This window comes from Daphnia magna, linkage group LG6, assembly GCF_020631705.1.
Source record: "Daphnia magna isolate NIES linkage group LG6, ASM2063170v1.1, whole genome shotgun sequence".
In the NCBI taxonomy this organism is placed as follows: Eukaryota; Metazoa; Arthropoda; class Branchiopoda; order Diplostraca; family Daphniidae; genus Daphnia; species Daphnia magna.
The window spans coordinates 786484-808856 of record NC_059187.1 but is presented as its reverse complement, the minus strand read 5'-3'; the positions used below and the strand labels follow the sequence as shown (position 1 = coordinate 808856).

The 22373-nt window shown below is 41.2% G+C and overlaps 1 protein-coding gene across 5 annotated transcripts; it reads left to right on the top strand.

Annotated features, from left to right (window-relative positions):
• The first annotated feature begins 477 nt into the window (after positions 1-477).
• Positions 478-15403, top strand: LOC116924823 (calcium/calmodulin-dependent protein kinase type 1). Of its 5 annotated transcripts, none has more exons than XR_006647588.1 (11): positions 478-644; positions 848-1146; positions 2230-2364; positions 6580-6654; positions 8392-8530; positions 9198-9321; positions 9426-9566; positions 10075-10201; positions 10390-10477; positions 11984-12513; positions 14292-14524. XR_006647588.1 is itself a non-coding variant. In XM_032931401.2 (10 exons), the coding sequence occupies exons 2-10, from the start codon at positions 1019-1021 to the stop codon at positions 14469-14471; spliced, it is 1137 nt and encodes a 378-aa protein (XP_032787292.1). In that variant the 5' UTR covers positions 486-644; positions 848-1018; the 3' UTR covers positions 14472-15403. The 5 variants fall into 5 exon arrangements, 2 of the variants coding, with proteins under 2 accessions (XP_032787292.1, XP_045030649.1); XR_006647586.1 differs by having other exon boundaries at positions 480-644; positions 6568-6654; XR_006647587.1 differs by lacking the exon at positions 478-644 and adding an exon at positions 652-776 and having other exon boundaries at positions 6568-6654.
• Positions 15404-22373: the final 6970 nt, after the last annotated feature.

Genomic DNA, 22373 nt, shown 5'->3' with positions numbered 1-22373 from the left:
GGACTATTGCTAAGTATTAACCCGCAGAACATATTATCTTTCCTTTAGATCCGTTATGAACCGATTACAAATTATTATATGCTTCTAGTGTGCTAGTAAAGTCTTGTTTCAAGGTCACTCAATCAATCTTTAGCGTGAGAAGCAGCTGTAGAAATATTAACAGTAGACTACTCATATGTGGATACAAGCATGCGACTAGTGTTGCTGGCGTATTCGTGGTTAATGGGCGAATGTCGTGTACCTTTATCATTCATTTCACTCACAATCCAAACATTTGAGTCTACTGCACAACGTTTTAATTTTAAAACGATCGGATCATATTCGTAATAACATAAAAAAGGTATACCACACTAGCATTTTTTAAATGTCATTTCTTACCTTTTTGCTGAGACTGGCTGAGACGAATTTCGTGCGTGCAAGATCTTCGTCTCCAGATGGTGCTAGTGTGGTGCTACGCACCTCGGAAAGACGAAATTGTGTGGGCCTGACAGCTCCCAGTGTTCGGTGCAGTTTTTTTCGTGACTCCCGTTTAGTTTGGTTAGGATTGGCTGTCAGTGAACAGTCAGCGGTCGTGAGCTCAGGTCGCAGTGAACGATCCTGTTTGTTTGAAAGAAATGTACAGCCAACAGTTGCCCTGACAAAAGGTAGTGGTTCTTAAGCTTCAATTTCCCGCCTCACGTTCAACAGTTTTGTTTCGACTGACTGCGAGTGAAACTATTAATTATTCACAGAAAATTGTATCCGTATGGCAATTGCAAAACAAATGAATTCACCTGGTTACATTTGACAGTTTTGATATTTTAAATTAATCCTTGTTGATCTTATGACTTTTCTATATATTCTGCAGATCCTTTTCGAATGCAACAATTGGCTCGCTGTTGACCACACACCTGATAGTGCAGAAAAAGGAGAAGAATGGTGTAAAGGAGTGAAGTGTCTTGATTGCTACTGACACTGAAGTGACCATTTACTGAGACTGCAGACAATCTAACAGTTCTTAGTGCTACACTTATCCAAAATGCCTTTTTTTGGTAAACGTGATAAAGATAAGGAGTCCAGTAAGAAGAGCACCAATCTCTTGAAAAAAGATGATAAATCCTCGCCATCCCTGGAAGATAGATATGAATTGAAAGACCTCCTTGGAACGTAAGTTTACCACATTGTTGCTTTAGTAATGGCTAGTCCTGGTTTCCTTAATATGTGATGACTCTTTTCCTACTAACCACCATAAGATTTTTCAAGCGAGACAGTGGCTCCCTATAGTCTGATGCACATGTATTTCACTATGCATACTGGGAAGCCAAAGACTTCTCTTTGAGTGGCATGCGTGAGACATTGGGCTCTTTTTCAGGTTGTAGTGGTTTTCAATGTTGAAACTGGTTCCCCCAATTGAGGTCAGAATGTCTTTCTTTTATTTAAAAAAAAAATATATATATAGGTGTGTGTCTGTGTGTGTTCATGAAAAGCAGGAGAAGGGGGATGACAGCAGGGTGGAAGGTTTCTCGTTTGACGCGGTTCAGTTGGAACATTTCAGCTGGCCTGAATTACATTCCACTTTCCATTTCAGCCCATCATTGTGTGTAGCTTCCTTTTAGAATCCCTGCGGCCACGTAGGCACGCAGTCTCACTTTCTCTTACCCACCCCCCACCCGTCATTGAACCTCTGTTTCGAGTCCCGATTTCCGACCGCAAGGACCTGAATATATTTTCGGGAATGAAGACGGATGGTTAGACAAGCACAACTTGTGTGGGGTACTCGGGAAAGTCATTGCCTATTTCGTATCCATGTGAGAGAGAGAGAGAGAAAAAAAAAAACCGCATCAAAAAATTTCATGTGGTTTAATTTCTCGGCCTGAATCGTGCTGTGCCCAAAAGAGAAATATAAAACAACGAAGTGAAAGGACACGTACGTTTTATTGAAAAGAAAAACGCGGGTAGCAAGTTCGAAAGCAGCATCTAGTCGATGACTTGGGTATTAAGCAGCTTACGTTGAAGGTCAAGTGGACGATCTATTGGATAATTCATAGCATATGGCATTCTTCGAATATCAAACCGACAAACTCGTTTTTCTTAAAAATGGGACTGCTGTTGGCTGCCATGTTTGACAGAAATGCTGAATCCTTGTTCGACACATTCGACGACAAGTTCAAGTTCTTTATTTGATGTTTTCGCCGTTTTTGTCTTGAAAAATGATTATTTCAATAACACGATTCTATCTTTTAATTGTAGAGGTGCGTTCTCACAAGTTCGGCTGGCGGAATCGAAAACGGAAGCTGGCAAACTGTATGCCGTCAAAATCATCGACAAGACGGCGCTCAAAGGCAAAGAGGACTCGCTAGAGAACGAGATCAAAGTTCTACGTAGGTAAGTCTCTCCCGTCGACGTGCTCTCCATCCTTCAAAGATATAGATACCCTATCTAGCACCTTCAGTCTCTCTTTTTCTTTCTAGTCTACGCTCGCGTACTCTGCACTGCCTTTGAACCTGGCCTTATTTGAATTCACTGATGGGGGAGGTAGAACGCTGCCAGCTAGCAAAGCCCAACGTAGCCCGATTTTGCCTTCGAATCTCATTTAGAAAGCTCTAGCAACGCTAATGACGGGCCCGATTGTAAATTATCAGCGGGGTGTATAGTCGAGCTTTACTTCGAGCCATTTATAGTTGTATCGATTCAGCCAGAGAGATAGGGAAAAAGAAAAAAAAGGTGGTTGGTAAAAACGAGTGAAATCGCTCCGAATGAACCTAGAAAAACAGCTTCGGGGGGAGACTAGTTCTCAATTGCTACTAGTTAAATTCAATCATGATGGAATAAACAAGAAGTCAGGTTTTGTTTTGAAGCGTTTTTCTCAGTTGGAAAACTATGTCGTTTTCTATGTTTGTCGAAATGGTCTGGAGCTTTCTCTTTCTTTCGTTGATTATGCCGACGGGCAGGATCGCATTACGACATTCGATCTATCGACAGGTGACAACGCAAATTAAACTCTCTATCGCGTGTTTGTTTTGCTCAATTAACGACGTTTTCACACTTGATTTCTTCATTCATTTTTTTTAAATCTGATTTCGATTTTTGGGAGTTATAAGCCAGGGGCGATAGCATTCTATACGTACCAACAAATTCATGACTACAATTTTTCAAAATTATTATTATGTCTTTGAGTATTCAGCGCTCGTCCTTTCGGAAGCGATTGTCCATCGGAGCAATTTGATCATTGTTGTGCTGTCATTGCGCACAAAGTGTGCCTTGTTGAACATTTTTCGCGGGACAACATTCTCGTATGAAAAGGCACTATTTGCTCAGTTGTTGCTCAGTTGTTTATTTATTTTCAATGGCGGAAAAGGTGCTGATAAAATTGCACTGTGCATTTAATAGCGGACAGGAAAGCGATTTGGGACCTAGCAATTAATGACAACAAGCGCGGGAAGCAAAATAATGATCAACTCTCTTTTATTTTTTGCGAGCTCATTACAATAGAAAAAAAAAGATGACAAATAAATCTTTGAAGAAGTGAGTTCGCCTAACGAAGCTATCTGTAATGAGGGGCCCTTTTTTGCGTTACATTTCTCACTGTGTACCCCCCCGTCTAATGAAGACGCCATGAAGGCAGGACACTAACGCACCTACTTTTTTTTAATATGCTTTTCTATTCGTGGATTCTTTTTATTTTCCATGTCATTTGTTTTTTTGTTTCATTGAGCCTTTTGTTTTCTTGATTTAAACATAAGATACAAAGCGGGAGGAGGAGGGAACGAACGCTAGATTAAAGTTCGTACATTAATCCTTGCTTCTATCGTGGCGGCTTGTAGGGCGATCGATGATGGATCAGTTGTAGGTTTCCCTTTTGGGGGGGGGGGGGACTGTTCCCTACAAAGGCAGAGAGGAATGCTACAGATTGTGTGCCCAAAGAAAGAGCATGGCTTCTTCCATGTAGATGATGTTGATGGCGAAAGGGGCTTGTCTAACAACGTCGAAATGGTGGAAAGCCGACGAGCGGAATCGATGCGGACTCGAATCCTCTTCTAGTCTGAGGCTCTTTCAAGTATCACTGATCGTTCGTCAGTCAGGCGAAACGCAATTTTCAGCCCTTTTGCCGAAAGATTCCTCTTTTCGTACGGAAAGGAACAGGATGTCGCTAACATTGAAGTCTAGAATTCTTTTAGTTAAAAAACTCCTTCCTTTTTAGAACTTGACTGATTAGCCTATAAACTAGTGTAGGACATCCGCACATCTTCGGCACGGGGGCTACATCTTTGTTGGTTTCAAAGAGCCCCCCAAAAAAGCCGGCGGAATGAAAGAGATGAATGGCTGTGTTTCGTCTATTGAACTGGTTCGACAGGATCGTCCGACTGGAATGCCACATATTTAACCATTGAAGTCGGCAAGAGGTTTCGATCGGCCGAGAGCGGAGGGGAACATGTTGGCACCGTTAATGCATTGGTTGGCCGTTCCGTATTCAACGATCGACGTCAGTGCTGATTATCGAACGCATGGGCGGAGGCTACTGACATTCAGCCGAATTTCATTTTTTTAAAAAGGTTCAATAGAAACGTATCGATCCCATTGATGGGCTTCCCCTTGCAGCCAGGGTTTTTCTTTTCCGGTGCGGAAGGCTCTTCCTTATGGTGTTTCACGACAGCTTTTTCAAGGCTGTAACTCTTGAACTTGGTGTCGTTTTCAGTACTCGCGACAGGAGAGTGACACATTTAGACGCCGACAGGAACGCAGCGGAATGGAGGACGAAATGATTTGCTCACGAGGGCTTCGTATTTGTTGAAACTATTGGCAGCAGCAGAATGAAAGAGTTAAATTTTGTTTAAAGAAAAGAAAAATATTTTCAGTTGATTAGCGAACACGTTGCGCTCATAATGAAAGGAAGCGATCCGGGAAAGCGTGTCGCTCAAGTGAATGAACGAGCACATTCGGATCGATGCGAAATGGGGTTGTAAACAAAATGGGGCCGTTCTTTAATGCCTTTGACCTTTGACGAAGAAATTACGTGTTTATTTAATCCTTCTAAACTTTGATGTGAAGTTTTTGAAATAATCCGTAACTCGCCTTCAAATGGATGTTTTTATTTTCACTGTTAATACAGTCGCATTTATTCGCTAGTGGGAGAAAGCTCGATCGAGCGGCCGTGCTCAATCGCATTAGCGTCGACATCCAATCTCGTTGCAAAACGGCACGATCCTACACATCTCTTTCTTGTCCCTACACATGTCGAAGGAAGGAGTTGATGCATCGAATTGTTTGGCCCGGCCTCTTTTTTTTTTTTCTATCCCCCCTCTGAGTTGGAAAGTAGAGAGACGCTGGTTTACTTCAACTTTGATGACAATGATGTCTGGAGACAGGCGGGTCTTCGTAACCAAGTTTATCGATCCTACCCTGCTGGGTTTATTTCGCATGTGGGTTATGGTTACGGATACTGGTAACTGTGGGGCTTCTCTCAGCACATAAAGGTCCCTCACTAGTCATGTCCAGTGGCTATGAAACTTGTTTGCTCGACGTATGGGTACAATGGCCCCATTAAACAGAGGATGCCTACGTCCTAGATGTACACAGTCCCCGCTAATGGGAATAACATTTAACAAATGTGTGTAGGATGGAAGATTTCGGAACCGTCTACGATGGTGTGTTGACGACGTGTGCACGTAGCGACCGAATAACAAATTGTTGCCCTTTTATTTTAAACCTTTTATCGTTGTTAACGTCGTCTGAGAAACACGACGTCCTTCCGGGTGTTTCTCTTTATCATTTCTATTTTTATTCGAGCGGATCCTGCCACTATCGTCGCTACTGAAACCCGCGTACGCCATTCAGCATCATTGATTTGCTCCATTTTTAAACGTCCTCGCTCTCGTTGCAGGAGCAGAAAAGGAAATATATGCCAGTTTTATTGACCCGCAGTTAAAAAACAGCCCTAGGAGGCTACCGCTAGATTGTTTTGCTGGAGGACATTTAAAGAGCATGAAAAAGAAACGATGTGCATATGCACGTCAAGCGGCAAAGAGGGTGAGGATAGGTCCCTCCGCCAGAACTGACAGGCATGTGCGTGAAAGATGCACCCAATAGGCTGGGCCAAGAAGCATCAGCCATTGTTGTTATTTCTTCTTTGCCACAGGCGTCAGCACTGCTTTTTTTTTTGTTGCTCCTTTCTAAAATTAAAAGTTATGTAGAGGTTTTCCTTTTTTTTCTTTTATGTTCTGGTTTATTTTTAAATATTTTTTTTCCCCCCTCTCCTTCGGTTTTGACCTAGCCCGTCCTACTTCCGCGTAAGATCTTGATACCTTCGATGTTCTGCTTGCGTTCGAGATCGCTTCATCTTCTCATCCGAAGGGAAATCAGACAAAAGGCCAGGGGATGAAATGAAAATCATAAGAACTTTTTGTACGCCCTCATAAAAAACTAAAACAAATGTATTCATTCACCATCAATCGCATTTCTTCTTTCTTTTAAACAGTAGTAGTGGTAGCTTAGATGGAGATGGAGGATGAACAGATTTGCGCTCCATCTCCTATCGGACTGTTTTTGCACCTAAGTTGTCTGTGTAATTTCTGCCGTTCTTGTTTGTTGGTTTTCCGACAGGCTCAAGCACCCCAATATCGTCCAGCTGCTGGAGACGTACGAGGACAAGAGCAAAGTCTACCTGGTCATGGAATTGTAAGTCCATTTCTTTCTTTTTTTTTCTATCTCTCTTTCTTTAGTTATTCGTTAATGGCTTATCGAATGGGGTCCTTCTATTCCCCGATAAGGTTGGTACAACAAACAAACAAAAAGAGACCGATGCACGTGATTTATTCTTTCTAGTGTATCCGAATTAGGAAGAATAACATTTAATGCTAAGGATATTCTTTTGTCGGTGATTGTGCGACTCTTTCGATAGGATTGCGCTTATAAAGAAAACAAAAGGAGAACGCGATTTTTATTTAGAAATAAATAAATAAAACTACTAGATTAAAGCTGGTTTGTTTTGGACCCACTGGGGGGCATTTTTAGCCGACCGTTTTCCATTTTGGAAATCTTTTCTTCTTTACTTTCTCATTGCCAACAGCGCATTAATCAGTCAACATCATATCCCTGAGATGTACTACGTTCTTTTCTTTTTTGTTTGTTTTTTTTTTTCCTATTTTTCAAAGTTGGGTTAGGGGAGGAGAGACAAACTACAATGTGATTATCACATAAGACACTCAGCTCCACTCTCAAATAAATAAATAAGTACGTAACTAGTGAATAAGCTGAAACACAACAACACACAAAAATGAGTTCACGGAAGAGAAATGGAATGTCGTTGCACCGGGGCCGCACCCAAAACTAATGCGAGCTCACGACCGATGATTATAACGCTGCGTACACGCCGGCCAATAGACGAGATAATTACGGCTTCTATTATGATACATTTTTTTTTTGAATTTTAAAATCTCAATTGCATTTTGTTTTTTTAAAGAGAAAAAGTACTGAAATAAAATGGCTCAATCGATCTTTTTGGCACGTCTGCTTTTGCCAGGCCCGCCCTCTTTCGCCAACACGATTTTCCACCTACACACACACACTGTGTGCTGCATAATGCTGTTATTAGAGCAATTTCAGCTATTACCTTTTATCGCATAAGGCAGAACATGGGGACAAAAAAAAGGGAGGGCATTGTCATTCGTTTGATTTTGTTGTCGTGGCCGTTCGATAGCGCCTTAATAATATAGACCCCCCCTAAATAAAAAAACGTTTAGTTTTTCTCTGTAGACAGGACACATTGAAAAAGGACAAAATGGTGGGGGATGGTGGCGAGGCATATTTGCATTTATATTACCTTTCCTGTCTGCCCTTGCATGGGCAAACACAATTGAACGTTGATCGAATGTATCGTTTGGCTCTGGCATTCCCATCACTCCTTTTTGTTTTCCTTTTATGTTTTTTTTTTTCATGTAACATTCAATTCATATTCTAGAAAATTCACAGAGTTGCTGCCATACTTTCTAGCCAAATTGAAAACAAAAAAAAGTTGGGGGGTAGTAAAGCCAACAATGTTTTCATCCCTCTATTGCCTAGAAACATATTTAAAAAAACAAGAGTTTTGGTCTGTGTCATTTTCGCTGAAACAATGAGAATTCGTCTGTCTTTTAGCGCGTGAACACACGGATCGATATCTCGTCCTGTGTGGTTTCGTCACAACTTGAGCGCGTTTGATTCTAGTTACCAAATATGTCCATTTTCTTAACGGACCGGCTGTAAATAGTAAATTACGAATGAAGGTCGCTTATAGGGTCGCATTGTTTTTCTTATGTTTTCCGGGAATACCCGCAGTGTGGCACCAAATCGATGCCTGTTAGTCATCGATCAGTAAGTGGAGCTGAACAAGAAGCTGATTAACTTTTTCCCCCTCTTCAATTGTTATTCATGTAGAGTGACAGGTGGTGAGTTGTTCGATCGCATCGTCGAGAAGGGATCGTACACTGAAAAGGATGCAGCTGATCTGATGCGACAAGTCTTGGAGGCCGTCGACTACATGCACGAGCAAGGAGTCGTTCATCGTGATCTGAAGGTAAAGCGTGATTAGATAACTTGTATCGCCAGCGGCAATCGCCATTGTTATCGATGGCGATGGACGATTGAATGATGAAAATAATAAAAAAGAGAAAAAACAAAAGACGAAAGGGAAATAGGGAATGGAACGTCTTGCGTGAACTCGTCTTCCCATTGTATCACTCTTTCGGGACGCTTAAACGTGATGATAAAAGAGAAGTTATATTTAGAAGGTCTTAAGGGGGGCGTCCAAAGAACGATGGACGTGATAGAGAAGAATATGTGTAATCCGATGTGTGCGTGACTGGGTATCCCGGCCGATTCCCTTATAGCACGTCGGCTCATGTATGTATATATACGTACCTATACAGATTGATTGCTGATATTTCTGATACTGTATAGCCCCAATCGGCCTTTTGTTACACCTGCTATGAGGTCTGAATTTGTCTGTTCTTTAGCGTCCGGAAGGGGGGGGAAACAGTTGTAGACACACCTGGGCATTGTCATCAAATGCAAGCTGGATAGACGATGTTGCAACGATGCGTATTAAACATCATTGATTATGTAATCATGGATATATATGGGAAACACGCATCGATTGGGACATATTTTTATTTAAATTCAATTATGTTTTATTCGGGGGTTTTGTTTTTAATAATTAATTCGTTTGTTTCACGCCCCGTCAGCCGGAGAATCTGCTCTATTACTGTCCAGACGAAGACAGCAAGATAATGATCAGCGATTTCGGCTTGTCCAAAATGGAGGATTCCGGTATAATGGCCACTGCGTGCGGGACTCCCGGTTATGTCGGTAAGTATCGCTTCCTTATAGTAGATCCATAAGCTTTAAAAAAATATCTAATAATTCTTGACTTGTTGCTTATATTTTATCATTTATTTTCTTTTGCCCAACAGCGCCGGAAGTATTGGCGCAAAAGCCCTACGGCAAAGCCGTCGATGTCTGGAGCATCGGAGTCATTTCCTACATTCTGCTGTGCGGCTATCCGCCGTTTTACGACGAGAGCGACGCCAATCTCTTCGCACAAATCCTCAAAGGTAAAAAAACAAAAAACAAAATAGAAAATCTATATTGATCAGAGTTCCTGTCTCTACTGGCGCCATCCGCTAATCACCTAATATCGGGCGGAAGCCTTGCTCCCTTCGCCTCCCTACCAGCCTTATGTCTGCCCTCTCCAATCCGGGGCTGTTTTTTCAATTCTTAACGCAACCAACGCGGTGGTACCCGTATCACATTGTTGGATAACTGCGTTCGTAACGATAGTGGTTTGACGTCACCAACCGAGGCGACATCCACGACGTCGCGTGCACCTCTATACCAACACGCTGCCGTGCGAATAGCAATGAGGATAGCAAACGTCAATCTGCTCTTCGAGCTTTGAACGAAAATAAGCCATTGTTTTTATTGTTGCCGATTGGTGGCAATGGTGTTGGCATAATTGGTTCAAATCGATATCGAGTTTGATGCTCGCGATGTTCGTTGTTGCGTTTGTCACGTTGATTGTTTCTTTGATTTTTAATTGTGGCTTTTGTTTGGTTTTTCAAGGTGAATTCGAATTCGACTCGCCGTATTGGGACGAAATCAGCGATTCTGCCAAGGATTTCATCCGTCGGCTCATGTGCGTCGACGTCAACAAGCGTTTCACCTGTCGCGAAGCCCTCCAACATCCATGGTAATTCTTACGTCACAAGTCATAAGGAAAACAACTGCCAATTTCCGCTCTGACGAATGCAATCAAATCAATCGTTGCATGTAGTGGAAGCAAAGCCCCTCCTCCCCCCTTTTGTTGTTGTTGTTGTTGTATTCGTCTTTTGGTTTACTTTGCTACTAATCGCTATTTTCTTTTGCCTCTTACGTCAGGATATCTGGCAACGCTGCCAGCACCAAGAACATCCATAGTTCCGTCTCGGAGCAACTGAAGAAGAACTTTGCCAAATCACGATGGAGGGTATGTCCAATTTATTTATTTTGGGTTTTGAATTTCTGGTTTCCTTTTTTTTATCCCCTTTCTTTTTTTTTTAAATATTAACTGTCTTTTTTTTTTTCTTCTTCCTAAATCTATTTTCTGATTAATCTTTTCTTATTACTATTTCATCTTGCCGGCAATCTTTTATAACGCTCCTTTTTTTTTTTTTTATAATCCGCATTTGAATACTCTGATTGCAACTAAACCTCTCGAGCCTCGGTCCTCAATTCGAGTCCTCATGCCGCCGTACTTTTTTTTTTTCGGAAATTGCTGCTATTTATTCTCTTTCTTGCTCTACATTGACTTTTTAAAATTCAAATTCGCATTTTTTTTTTTTCATTCGGCGGCGGATGCTCGGCATCTACTTTTTTTCTCCCGCCGCTCAGGAAACAAATCTTTTAGCCGTCGGCATGCTCATATTTATCACACTCAACGTTTCCCCTCCTCTTTTTTTTCGCTCGTCTTTTTTCCTTTGTCGACATTTTTTTTTTTTTTTCCTCCTTCTCCTCCTTGTTTCCGTGATTGCGTCATCGTCGTCCGTCACGTCAAACTGTCAACCGGAGGGAATTTGAACCGTCTCGCCGCTGCATTCCATTTTTGTTTCTTTTTTTTTTCGCCAAAAATGAAATAGGAGATGAGACGTTTAAGTTTCGCATAATAATCGTGGAAATAATTGCGTTAAAAAAAAAATGTTTAAAGAGCACATCGACGGTGTTTATTGACACACCGTCGACCTTCTATTAGCGCGCACGCACTTTTGGTGCTTCACCTGATGAATGTCGAATCGATCGCCAGGGCCGTCATGCTTCGATAATTTCACGGGGATTCAAGAGAAAAGGTTACGCTTTTATTTATGTGTGTGTGTGTGTGTGTGTCCCGGCTGCCAAGAAATCAATTGGATTGGCAGCGGAGACTCGGTGACTCGAAATGTTTACTCGTCCGACAAAATGATATCCGATGCGCGTCTCACCTTTCAATTTCTGCGTCGAGCTGCTTACCGCTGCCGACGTCGGGATCATTTCACGAAGATGTCCGGATGGCAACCCAAATAGTGACGGGAAACTGGACATTGCCCAGCTCCCCTCCCTCCCCGTACTTGTCTTGGCGTTTGGGCAAGTGGCACCGTTCGTTGTAGAAAGTATATTGGATCTCGAATGACGTCGAGTCGCACACAATTGTGTACCGATCCAATTAGTAGGATTGACACACACACACACAAGTAAACTATTTCTTTGTGAGTGGCTAGAAGAAGACCCTAACGAGAAAAAAGAAGAGAAATTGTTTACTCATGAGAAATGTCGCAAGTGTATTCTAAGTTAATATGCAAAACAAAACAACCAAAAAAGTTGGAAGAATAAGAAGAAGCGTGTTTGAATAATTGCTTGGTCCGTCTCTCTCTCTCTCTCTGTGTGTGTGTCTGTATGGTGCGCGTCGACTCCACCCTTTTGTGTGCGTGCGTGCGTGCGTGTGGGGGTTGGATCTTTGTAGCAACTGATGCACGCCATCGCCATGGTGCACAAGATGCAACGGTTGGCGCTCTCCTCGTCGTCCATGATTCCGGTCGCCATTCACGAAGAAGAGAAGGAAGAAGGGCCTGGCGTCGAGTCGACAGTCAACCATAGAGACGAACTCGACGCTATCGATATCGACCCTTCGTCGTCTACCGCAGCTTCTTCTGCCGCCGCTCCGGCTGCTTTTCCCGCTCGGGGTTCATCGATCGCCGGCGGATCCACTGCCGATCCCATGGATCTCTAGTCCGTTCCGGCCATTTCTCAACAACAAAAAAAAACCAAAAAAAAACAAAACCAAAACCAAACAAAACAAAAAAAAAAAACTGCTGGTTATTTCCGACTCTTCTTTTTCTTTTCTTTCCATCGCTATTCTCTTTCTTATATTCATTTTGTTCTTCTTCTTCTTCTTCTTCTTCTTTCGTTGACTTTCTTCATCTTCTCTTTTGTCCATATCTTCGTACAAATCGACGCTGGCACTTGGAGAAACGGACGCCCGAGCCGACATGTGTGCGTGTTTTTGTTAGCGTCTGCACTTTGAAACGTTGCCTCTCTTCCTTTTTTTTTATCTCTCTATCTTTCACCCGTCTTATTTTTGATTTTTTTTTTCTAGCCAACACAATCAAAATAATAGAGGAACGCAATCCGAAATATTAGCCCCGCATGTCTTGTTAGATGTATTAGCCATCACTCGCGAACGATGTCTGTGTGTTATGTGTACAGCAGTCGACACGGAGATTAGATGGCGCCCATTTCAAATTGCGTGTGTTCAATGTTAGTTCATTTTTTAGCGAGTATGCGTTGATGTGTTTCTTCTAGCGTTGGACAGGCTCTTGTTAAACGTAACAGCAAAAAACAAACAGTTTGTTTTGAAGGGGTTACGTGCACGATCAGTTGCGCTATAGCCAGTCGATAAAAGGAGAGTCGTAAGACTTCGCTCGTTCCGAAACGCGCATGCGCGCGCGCGTTTCTCTGCAGCTAAACCGTCCAATAATGTGCCACGGTCATTTTTTCATTTGCCCAATATGTATGCTAATATATTTACTACTTTTTTTTTTTTTTCTCTTCCGACCAATCGATGTGATATTAGAAAATGCCAGAGGGAATACGTTTCATCCAACCGTTTTTATTTCTTTTCTTTTATTAAGCCTTTCGGTCAATTCTTAATTTCGTGCGTATACCCTGCGATCGATGGGCTTTATTCACTCTCCGCTATCTCTTTCTCTCTCGTTTTCGATCTATTTTGTTTTTTTAAATCCTTGCCGCTTTCATCCGCCTTTTTTTTGTGTGTGTGTATTCCCTGTTCTACTTTATCCGTTTTTTATATTGGGGGAAAGGGGGAAAAAGAAAAATCAACGTCAAAATTCTTACGTGTTAAGTTGGAATAATCCCACCGACGTATCGGGGTGACATTCACAGCTGGGAATGTTGAGGTGATGTTTGTTTTCACGCTGAAAGATTTGCACGATGCGGAATGATTTAATCCCGAAACGAATCTCATTTTGTCCTTCTCTTATCTACACTTAAATGATTTTTCAAATTTCCTTTCTTATTTTTTTGGTTTTTGTTTTGCGAGGGGGGAGGGACTAGGCGAGTGCGGTGGCACAGAACGGAGGTTGACAGCCGTAATCAAATCCGCGTTCAGAATGCGTAAATAAACAAAAGAAAACGTCGCCCCCAAAAAAGGGGAGGGGGAAATGTCTGCCGTGTAGGCGATGAAATTGCAGGTTTCGTTTCGCTCCCAACGCCTTCCCTCCTGTTTTCATTTCAATAAAAGTCAATAATAAAAAAAAAAAAAAGGGAATTCGAAATAATAGAGCCAAAGCATTTTGAAATACTTTCAATTTCAATATTTGTTTGTTACGGTTAGGAAATTGTTTTTTCCCTTTTTTTTTTGCGACATCCGCTGAGCTCTTGTGATTGCTCGAATTCTCATGGTTGCGTGACCCGGCAAACGTAACAAGAATTGAAAATATGAAACGGGTGTTTGACATTCAATTGCTTTCTTCGTAATGTGAGCGGCGCTTTTCATTTCTTCAACTCAAAGTGGCAGCACTCAGGTTACGCTGCATGTGTTTGTTGACTAAACAGTTTGCAAAGAGTGCACGACAATCATTGGCTTGAATGACGTAACTGTTCCCATTTTGTTTCGGTCTGTTTATCCGCGTGCATGTTGGTAGAACAAAGAAACTTTGCCATCTTTCTTCCTTCAAATCAATCGACGTGTTTCTTTTATTGATTTGGATTTTGTTTTTGTTTTTTCTCGTCGCAAACATTCGATTTTGCAGCAAGCGTACAACGCGACGGCCGTCATCCGCCAGATGAGGCACTTGGTGTTGGCCAGCACGAGCCGGTCGACGTTGAGCAGCGGCGAAGACAACAATTCTTCCAGCGATCGCGAACTGGATGATCAACCGCCTCCGCCCAAGAGTGTCACCGCAGCAGCCAACGGGCGTCCAGCTCTCTAGCTAGATCACGAGCCCCAAAAGATCGAACCCAGATAGCAAGATAACAATTTGAAGAAAAAAAAAAGAACGTTTAAAAGTGGATCTATTTCGATTTTTTTCTCTCCCCCCCCCCTTTTTCACAGTACTTTGATAATCCATTTCATAGACAAGAAGAAGAAGAAGAAAACGAAAACGAAACACACAAAAAATAGTAATAATACATTTTTTCCAAAAATAATGGGCGAAAATAGTGTTACCATTCTTTGATGATATTTGGGCTAATTTCGGTTTGTGTGTGTTTAGTTTTCGGGTTTTCGTTTGTGTTGGGTTTCTGATTTTTTCTTTTTCGCGCTTTCTTAATTATACAGAAAGCCATTTGATTTGAGGGTTTTGTGGTTTTCTCCAGGTTTTTTTTTTTTTGCTCCCTTATTCGATTTGTTTCTCTTGTCCCTATTGTCTTCACTTTTTGATCCTTTTGGTATCGACGTGTTCCAAGTGTTGACTCGATCAAATTCATTTCCTCCCTTACATATTTGAACATTTTTGCTCTCTTTTCTTGCTCTCTATCTTATTTTTTGTGAATGACTTCTTTACATTGATTCCAATTTTTTTTTTGGAGGGGGGGGGGAAGGATTGTGTTAACGGGTATATACATATATATTACATAATATGCATAGACTGTAAAATGAGTCTGGGTGGATCCCCCCCCCACTTTCGGAGCCGAGTGAATGGCAACGTGTCGAGAAAATAATGTGCGATAACCCGTTAATCAATTAGCCACACATTGTCAAGTGCACTGTGAAAGGGAGAACAAACGGCGATTGAAAAAAGGAAAAAAAAATATCCATTTATTTCTAAGGACATTTGTTCGTTTCTCCATCTTACATCAATAACGTCGGGAAAAAAAAAATAGACGGCGGACATTTGAAAATAAACTTTAAGAAGACATTTAACATTTGTACTGGTATACATTGACGAGACACATGAGAAATCAAGCGGAAAGGTCATAATTTTTCTTATCTTTGTTTTGAGTCTTTTTCATGTCTTTCTTCTTGAAATGCAAACCTTGTCTTTAAAAAAATCAGAAATGGCATTGGTGTTCATTTTTTTCCCCCCTCATTACAACGTTCTTGAATTTTTCAAAGAAATCAAACCATCAAAAATCAAAGCGAAATGGTAAAAATAAAAACAAACCTTGGAATTAATGAGCAACAAAAGACGTGTCGTCTATGTCTCTTCGTCGTCTACCCCGCAATTACAATCAGGGCAAGAATCACCACACCAGCCATATTGGTATGCTCTTTGCGAGTCCGGAAACCAAGTGAAATCAACATAAATTTTTTATTTATTTTTTAAAAATACAGATGATGTCCTTGATGGTCTCTACGCGCTAGACATAATAATAATCATAGAACTATCCTTTTGTTTTGTTTGCATTTCCGGAAAAAACCGGGTCTCTTATGTGAGAATTTTCGCTATTCCACACTATCGTTCTCGTGTTACACAAGAGCGTGTAACGATCACATAGCGTCACGTGACTTGTTCCATTTTTTTATATTTTAAAGCTTACGCTTTTCTCTTCCGCTTTGCAAGTGAGCACGAGTGGCGTTCGCAATTCCCTAATGTTTTGTTTGCCACACGGTGTAGGAGAAGCGCGTTCGTGATGGGTCCTTTCCATTCTTTCAAAAGTAAACATTACTTGTTATAAACATACTATATATTATCTCAAAGTGTGCAGCACTATAACGCTGTATAGTATATAGTCATATTTTATTATTCTATTCGGAGGTTATCGTTCCATCATTGCTGTTGGTTCTTTCTAAATATTATCCATCCTTCCTATTCTTTTTTTTTTTCAATAAAGCCTCGGTTGTTACATTCAGCCGAAAACGACCATTGTGAGGTTGTTGCCTTTCTGATTGTGTGAGGAGGCGATTGCTTTTTATTTGTCCTACTAGCGTGTGTGTACTATATACACTGTATATGTTTTTCTGTCTTTTTATTTTTCTCTTGTTTTGTTTACGGGCTCGTCTACCGTTCGATGACTCTATTTGTTCTTGTTCCCATAAACTATAGATACAACACCAGAGTGGGAGATGGAAAAGAATGACTGTATATCGATTATTGCCCTTGTTTGTATGACCTTCCTTCATCGCTCTCCCAGTTGCATAATGCAGACGTGTTTTTGTTTTTTTTTACTTATATGCATCATCATAAGGATCTTGATAATTATACAGTGTCTTACGAGCAAAACGCGGTAGTTTGTGTTTAAATATTTGGCATTCAATTCGCACTCGCACAATTGCGGTAAAATGATCCGACTAGTGCCATCTCTATTGTCCATAATTCGGATGATCTCACCCCAAAGAGTTGAAACAATCGATATCGAAACATTCGTTCAATTTGAATTGCCATTATGCCGTCGTGAGTTCATTAGCTGAGCTTGTCGTAAAACAAGACAGCCGATCTCAAACGCATTTCAAAGCGGATTCTGCTGTGTGCTGGGGGAGAGGACAGGCAGAATAGTTAAAGAGATACATTGACGTCAGAGAGCTAGCGTGTGAGTTCCAGTACATCATACGATGCATCCCGTCAACAAAAAAGTATATCCAGAGCCACACACGATCGACTATATAGCAACAATGATGTCTTTGGACTATTTATGTTCTGTATCCAAAGACCTCTCAGTTTTTGGTATTCAGCAGAGTGGGTCTGCTTTCATATACGCAAAGAGAAGCTCAATAAGCGACTCTATAAATTGCCTCGAAAACGCGGGAGTTATATGGTCTACGTCAAGATGAGAGAAAGGCCTGACAAATAGCGATAGGCTAGACGGGGCACGTTCCGCCGACTTGCATAATCCATAAAGTGGTCGTGCGTAGGTACGAATTTCTGAACGATTCACAACGGCCACTATAGGTTGTTTCGCGTATGCTGCGTGTATTTATAGATGGCGACAAGTGACGTCCGGAACGTGACTATCTGGAAAATGGATTTCTTCTTTCTTGGTTTTTTAACTGTTTTCGTAATAGGTTAACTTTTGATTTCCATAGTTTATTTATTTTGTTTTTGAAAAAAGCTTAAAGACTGTTGAATCCCTTTAAAGTGAATTCGATTTCGAAAGAATAAGTTGAGTTGCGGAGCTGTTGAATCGATAACAGACAGCGTAGATCAAGATTGAAATGTTTACTATAAGAACAAAGTTCGACGTTAGGGCATTAACGTAAGTGCTGTAAGAATAAACTTTAAGCAACTACAAGATTTAAATCATTTTGAAAAGACCAAGCGGATCGAATGGATTCATTTCATGGTATAGTGGCACTTTCTCTTCCATCTCAGCTGTTCATTATGAATGCCTGGTCAAGCCGGACGCTGAGAGTTGCACAATTGCCGCACGAAAACCCACATACTCGATTCAGGCCCTTGAAACTTTTTCTGCGCTGACATTTATATCGCCTTCCGGCCGGAAAACAAAACGAAAAAACAAAAAGTTGAAGCGCGTGCCATCACCACGAAACGTTGAAGCAATTTTTCAAACTTTTATTTCATGAAAGCGAAACGTCATCCGGTTTCGGCCGTGAAACAAAGACGGAAGCCAAAACAAAACAACATGGACGAAGCCTCTTCAAACTAAAAAAAGTTACGACACGCTGTAAATGTTGGCGAGCCACTCTTTTGATAGTTGACTTTCATTTTTTCCCAATTGTTTATATATATAGCCATCACGGGAAATCTCAGTAAAACTTGATGATGTGCATAGAAAACTTTATGTAGAAGCTCGCATGAAACGGCCAGGCCAACAAGTCACGACTGCCGCCCCCTCCCCACGAAAGAATTGAAATATTATGTTTGTTTGTTTTTTCTCTCACGATGTTCATTTCTTGTCTTCTTTTTTCTTCCATTTCTCTTGCACTTGATGGATCCGCCGTGCGTGTCGTGCATATACCCCGCGCGATATGGAAAGCCAACTTTTGCGCGCTTCTGTTTGTCGCGGTCGATCGGTTTGGTCACACCAGATGGGAATACTTTACACGCTGGCTGTGTGTGGCAGGAGCTCTAAAAAAGAGTTGCAAGACCTTTGGGAAATACAAAATGGAAGCGTGTTCTACGGCCACCATGCGTGACACCCACGGCCAGCCGAATAGGTCACCTATAATACCGTTCCTTTCTTTCCTTCTTATCGCCGATGAACGCGTTTGTTTGTTTCCAGCATGTGGCCCGAATTTCAATAAGAACGAACTAGAAAATTCTTGTTCGCGTGATGGCAACTTCCTCGTTAGATTTCGCCGCGTAGATATTCAAATTGAAATTGAATTCACCGTTATGGACGCGTATAGACATACACTTCGTACAACGATAACAGGTTACACACGACTCTCACGAAAAGAAGAGAGACCAATAGATAATGCATTTCAAAACAGAAAAGAGCGCCGTGTGAAGTACACATACATAGAGCTCCGGATATGCCGGATAATAAGTACAGCAGATCGTGTGCGGACGTGTTGGAGAGACGCCCAACATCGTCCATTCACGCAGAGTGTGCGTATATATATACCAGTGCGGTGAAATGTTTTCGTGAGACCCCGAGAAAATGAGAAAAAGGCGGATCGTTGCTTCAAGCAGCCAAGCTTGATGGAAAGCGTGTGTGTTTACACCAGGTGTGTTTGTGGCACAAAGGGTGGACAGGGGGGGGGCTATAGGGAAAGAAATGTGATACAGCACATTTTTCGTGGAACTCGTCTATACGATTCGGATCCTGTAGACATGACCCAACTCGCACTTTCGTTCGTGCTGACGTGTTTCATTTTTCTCGTTCATTTTTGGAAAATTATGGAAGATTTCAATGGGAAATTTGATTAAACGAGATGATCTTTCGCTGCATCGTATGTGCACAATGATGGGGACACGATGCACAGCCAAGTTCTAATTGTGAAGACTAAGAGCAAAATCAAAAATAGGTTGCTTTAGTCAGGTTGGCAATGATCACGATATCGAAACTAATTATAAAAAGGGAATAATAATTTCCGTTTGAAAATATCCAGTCTGGAACGAATCCAAAAAAAAAACATGTAAAAAAGAATCAGAAAACCAGCTACGTTCAAACATTTATTTAATACATTTTTTAAAATCATTTTTTATTTTATTGGCTTGGAATATATAGTTTAAACTCAAACGTCAGTTGTGATTTATGTATAGTGCAAATAACCTTGTCGGCGCACACCTCCATTCCAAGTGTTTCATCTGCTGCCTATAACATCAGTGACTACGAAGGCTTCACAGTGCCAATGTCAATGTTGATTCTACGTTACGAATTGTGACCCCAATCCACCGGGAAGAGCTTAGCTTCAAAAAAGGCTCTTTTAGATGTCTTTTAAAAAAATAAAAAGTTCATTTCTTATTACTGTAACCTCTTTTTACTTGCACCCTCCCTTTCATCTTTCATTTCACGTCGCTGCGTCATTCGTATCCTCCCATTGAATGCTGGCTGTTCTGGTTTACGTCGAGAACTAACAATCGATCGGCGACGTCCAGGGACGAGCGTTGGCGACAGCGAACGCTCACGAAGCAAACCGGAACTCAAGGGACGGCACGTCGTCGTCCGTCTTTTTAGTCTTCAAATTGGTAGAGTACATTCCCATGGTGACGTCCCTTTCATTGAAATTGTTTGTTTTGTTTTTTCTTTCTTCGCGCTTTTTACAATTCTTTCGCTCTCCGACGTGTGTTATCTTTGATTTTTCGCGATTGCGTCCATTTTCTAGACGATCCGCAACGCTAGACGGTCGTTAAACGTCCTTCATTTCTATATGCGTCTCGTGATCATCTTTTTTTTTTGGTTATTCCTTTTTTCGTTAGCCCCTCTTCGTCGTTAATCAATATGTTGCTTCCGATCGATTGACGGCCGCGATGGAAGACGTCCCGCAGGGAGATAAAACGGTGACAAACCATGATAATAAAATCATGGAATATGTAGAGAAAAAAGTTTTATGTTTATCGGCCGATGAAGAAAACAAAAACAAAAAACAATCAACTTCTATTTCCTTTTATGTATAGTATAGTTACATGTAATTGCGGTTGGGTGTTAACTTGAAGCGAGCACGAGATAACGAGAAAGAGATAATCCCGAGAAGAAAAGCGGGTAAATGGTTGAAGAAATGAAATGATGGATAAGTGTATAAAGCGAACGGATGCGGTCTGCGTATCAGATTGACGTGCCATGACAGATAGGACTTGCGAAATAATTAGAAAAGCAGCAACTTTTATGCTTCCAAATTGAATTTCCTTGTTGAGCAGCTGGCAGCAGCTCAATTTGTGGTCGCATTTATGACGACTAACCTAAATTTCTATAGACTAGACGGCGTACAGACGGCCCTTCATTTTTGCTTCCTTCATTTTAAAGGGCCATCATTTTGTGTGGCTTATAGATTCGACTTTTTAATTGACTAAAATCAACTGATTGATGATCCAATGCTTATACCGCTAGAGGTGAGTAATAAGTCTGCCTTATTAATAAGTGTAAGCTCATCATCAGTGAGGCCACAAATCGATTGCCTCAAAATGAAGGGCATGAAGCCATCGTATAGATCCAACTACAAAAGAGACGATCAAAGAACTTGAGCTTCCATCCTATCCGTTCTATACAGACCGGAACGAATTAAAGCTATGCCTGTCTGTGTGTGTGTGGGTTACACTGGATGGAGAGGGTCCATTAGTGTGCCATCCTCGTCTGGGATTTCCCAGGGAAGAAGAAGCGTTTCTTAGCCAGATGAGTACATAAAAGCTTCATCCTCGACATATTAAGAGTGTATAATGGCATAGTTGTTTAATAAGTCTACATATAGCAGTCGGGCGAAGCACTCCCATCAAGGGGAATAAATCATCAAGATAATGAAGACATAAAAAAAGATGTAAGTGCCCTTTTATGCTCAACATTGTACATCACTTGAATAAGTTGACCTTATAAGCTCTCGCTTTTTTCTTGTGTGCCTTTTGTGCTTTCTTTAGGATCATTATAACAATATCTTGGATTTAAAAAAAAAAACAACCTTCGCAAATTATCCTGATGCAAGGGCCTAAAACGTGTCCTTATTATTATAAGAAAACGATTGAGGTAGCTTGTTTTTTATGTTGCGTATCTGTTGAATCTTTGTGCTCTCTTAAAAGGTCAATGTAAACAGTAAGTGACATATACGAGGAAAGGGAGATAATGGTTCCAGTAAAGGCATTTTGTTTTCATTTCTTTCCTTTTTTTTCTTGTGCCGTCGTTGATGTTTTCCCTCAACCAACAACTGAGCTAAAACTATATACATTTTACTGAAGGGCCTCGAAAACTTTGCCAGCTATAATTACTATTGAATTTTTAAGTAAAATATAAAACAAAAAAAAACTAGAAAGACGAAGAATAATTGAGTCAGGACCATTGAGTTCAACTGGCAATTGGCTGAAAGCTGATTTCAAGAAAACAAGGTTTCCTTTAAAGCCTTTTGCCATTTCTCTTCGCACGACTAAATAGAACCTATGACATAGGTCCTATATACTACATTTAAATACCACGCATTCGAAGCCATTGCCGAAAGGCAGAGCGCAACTCCGCGTCGGAAGTTACGCAGATTGAACGGCTTATACATAAACACGTATCTCTTCAGTCCCGTCGGACTGTTCCAACGACTTGATAGCTTCGCTCTCTGCCGCCCTTGTTTTGTTTTTTATAGAACAGATGCATTTCCATTGTAAAAGGAACCAAAAAGAAAAAGAAAACTAGGATAGAATAGGAAAGAGTTAGGCTAGACGTGGCAGCACCGTCGTATTTTATTAGAGTTTCTTTTTATTGAAACAAGACGCGTGCCAGACAAAACAAGGACGTATGTAAATTTCTAGACACAGCACACAAATTGCGTTGTTGAAATCGAATGAGTTTGTCGTGTC

Bases quoted from the DNA above. Each gene is read 5' to 3' on its own strand.
- LOC116924823 (XM_045174714.1), top strand. From the start codon at position 1,019: ATGCCTTTTTTTGGTAAACGTGATAAAGATAAGGAGTCCAGTAAGAAG. The intron at 6,655-8,391 runs GTAAGTCCATTT...TTATTCATGTAG, and splicing joins GTCTACCTGGTCATGGAATT to AGTGACAGGTGGTGAGTTGT. The intron at 10,478-14,291 runs GTATGTCCAATT...TCGATTTTGCAG, and splicing joins TTGCCAAATCACGATGGAGG to CAAGCGTACAACGCGACGGC.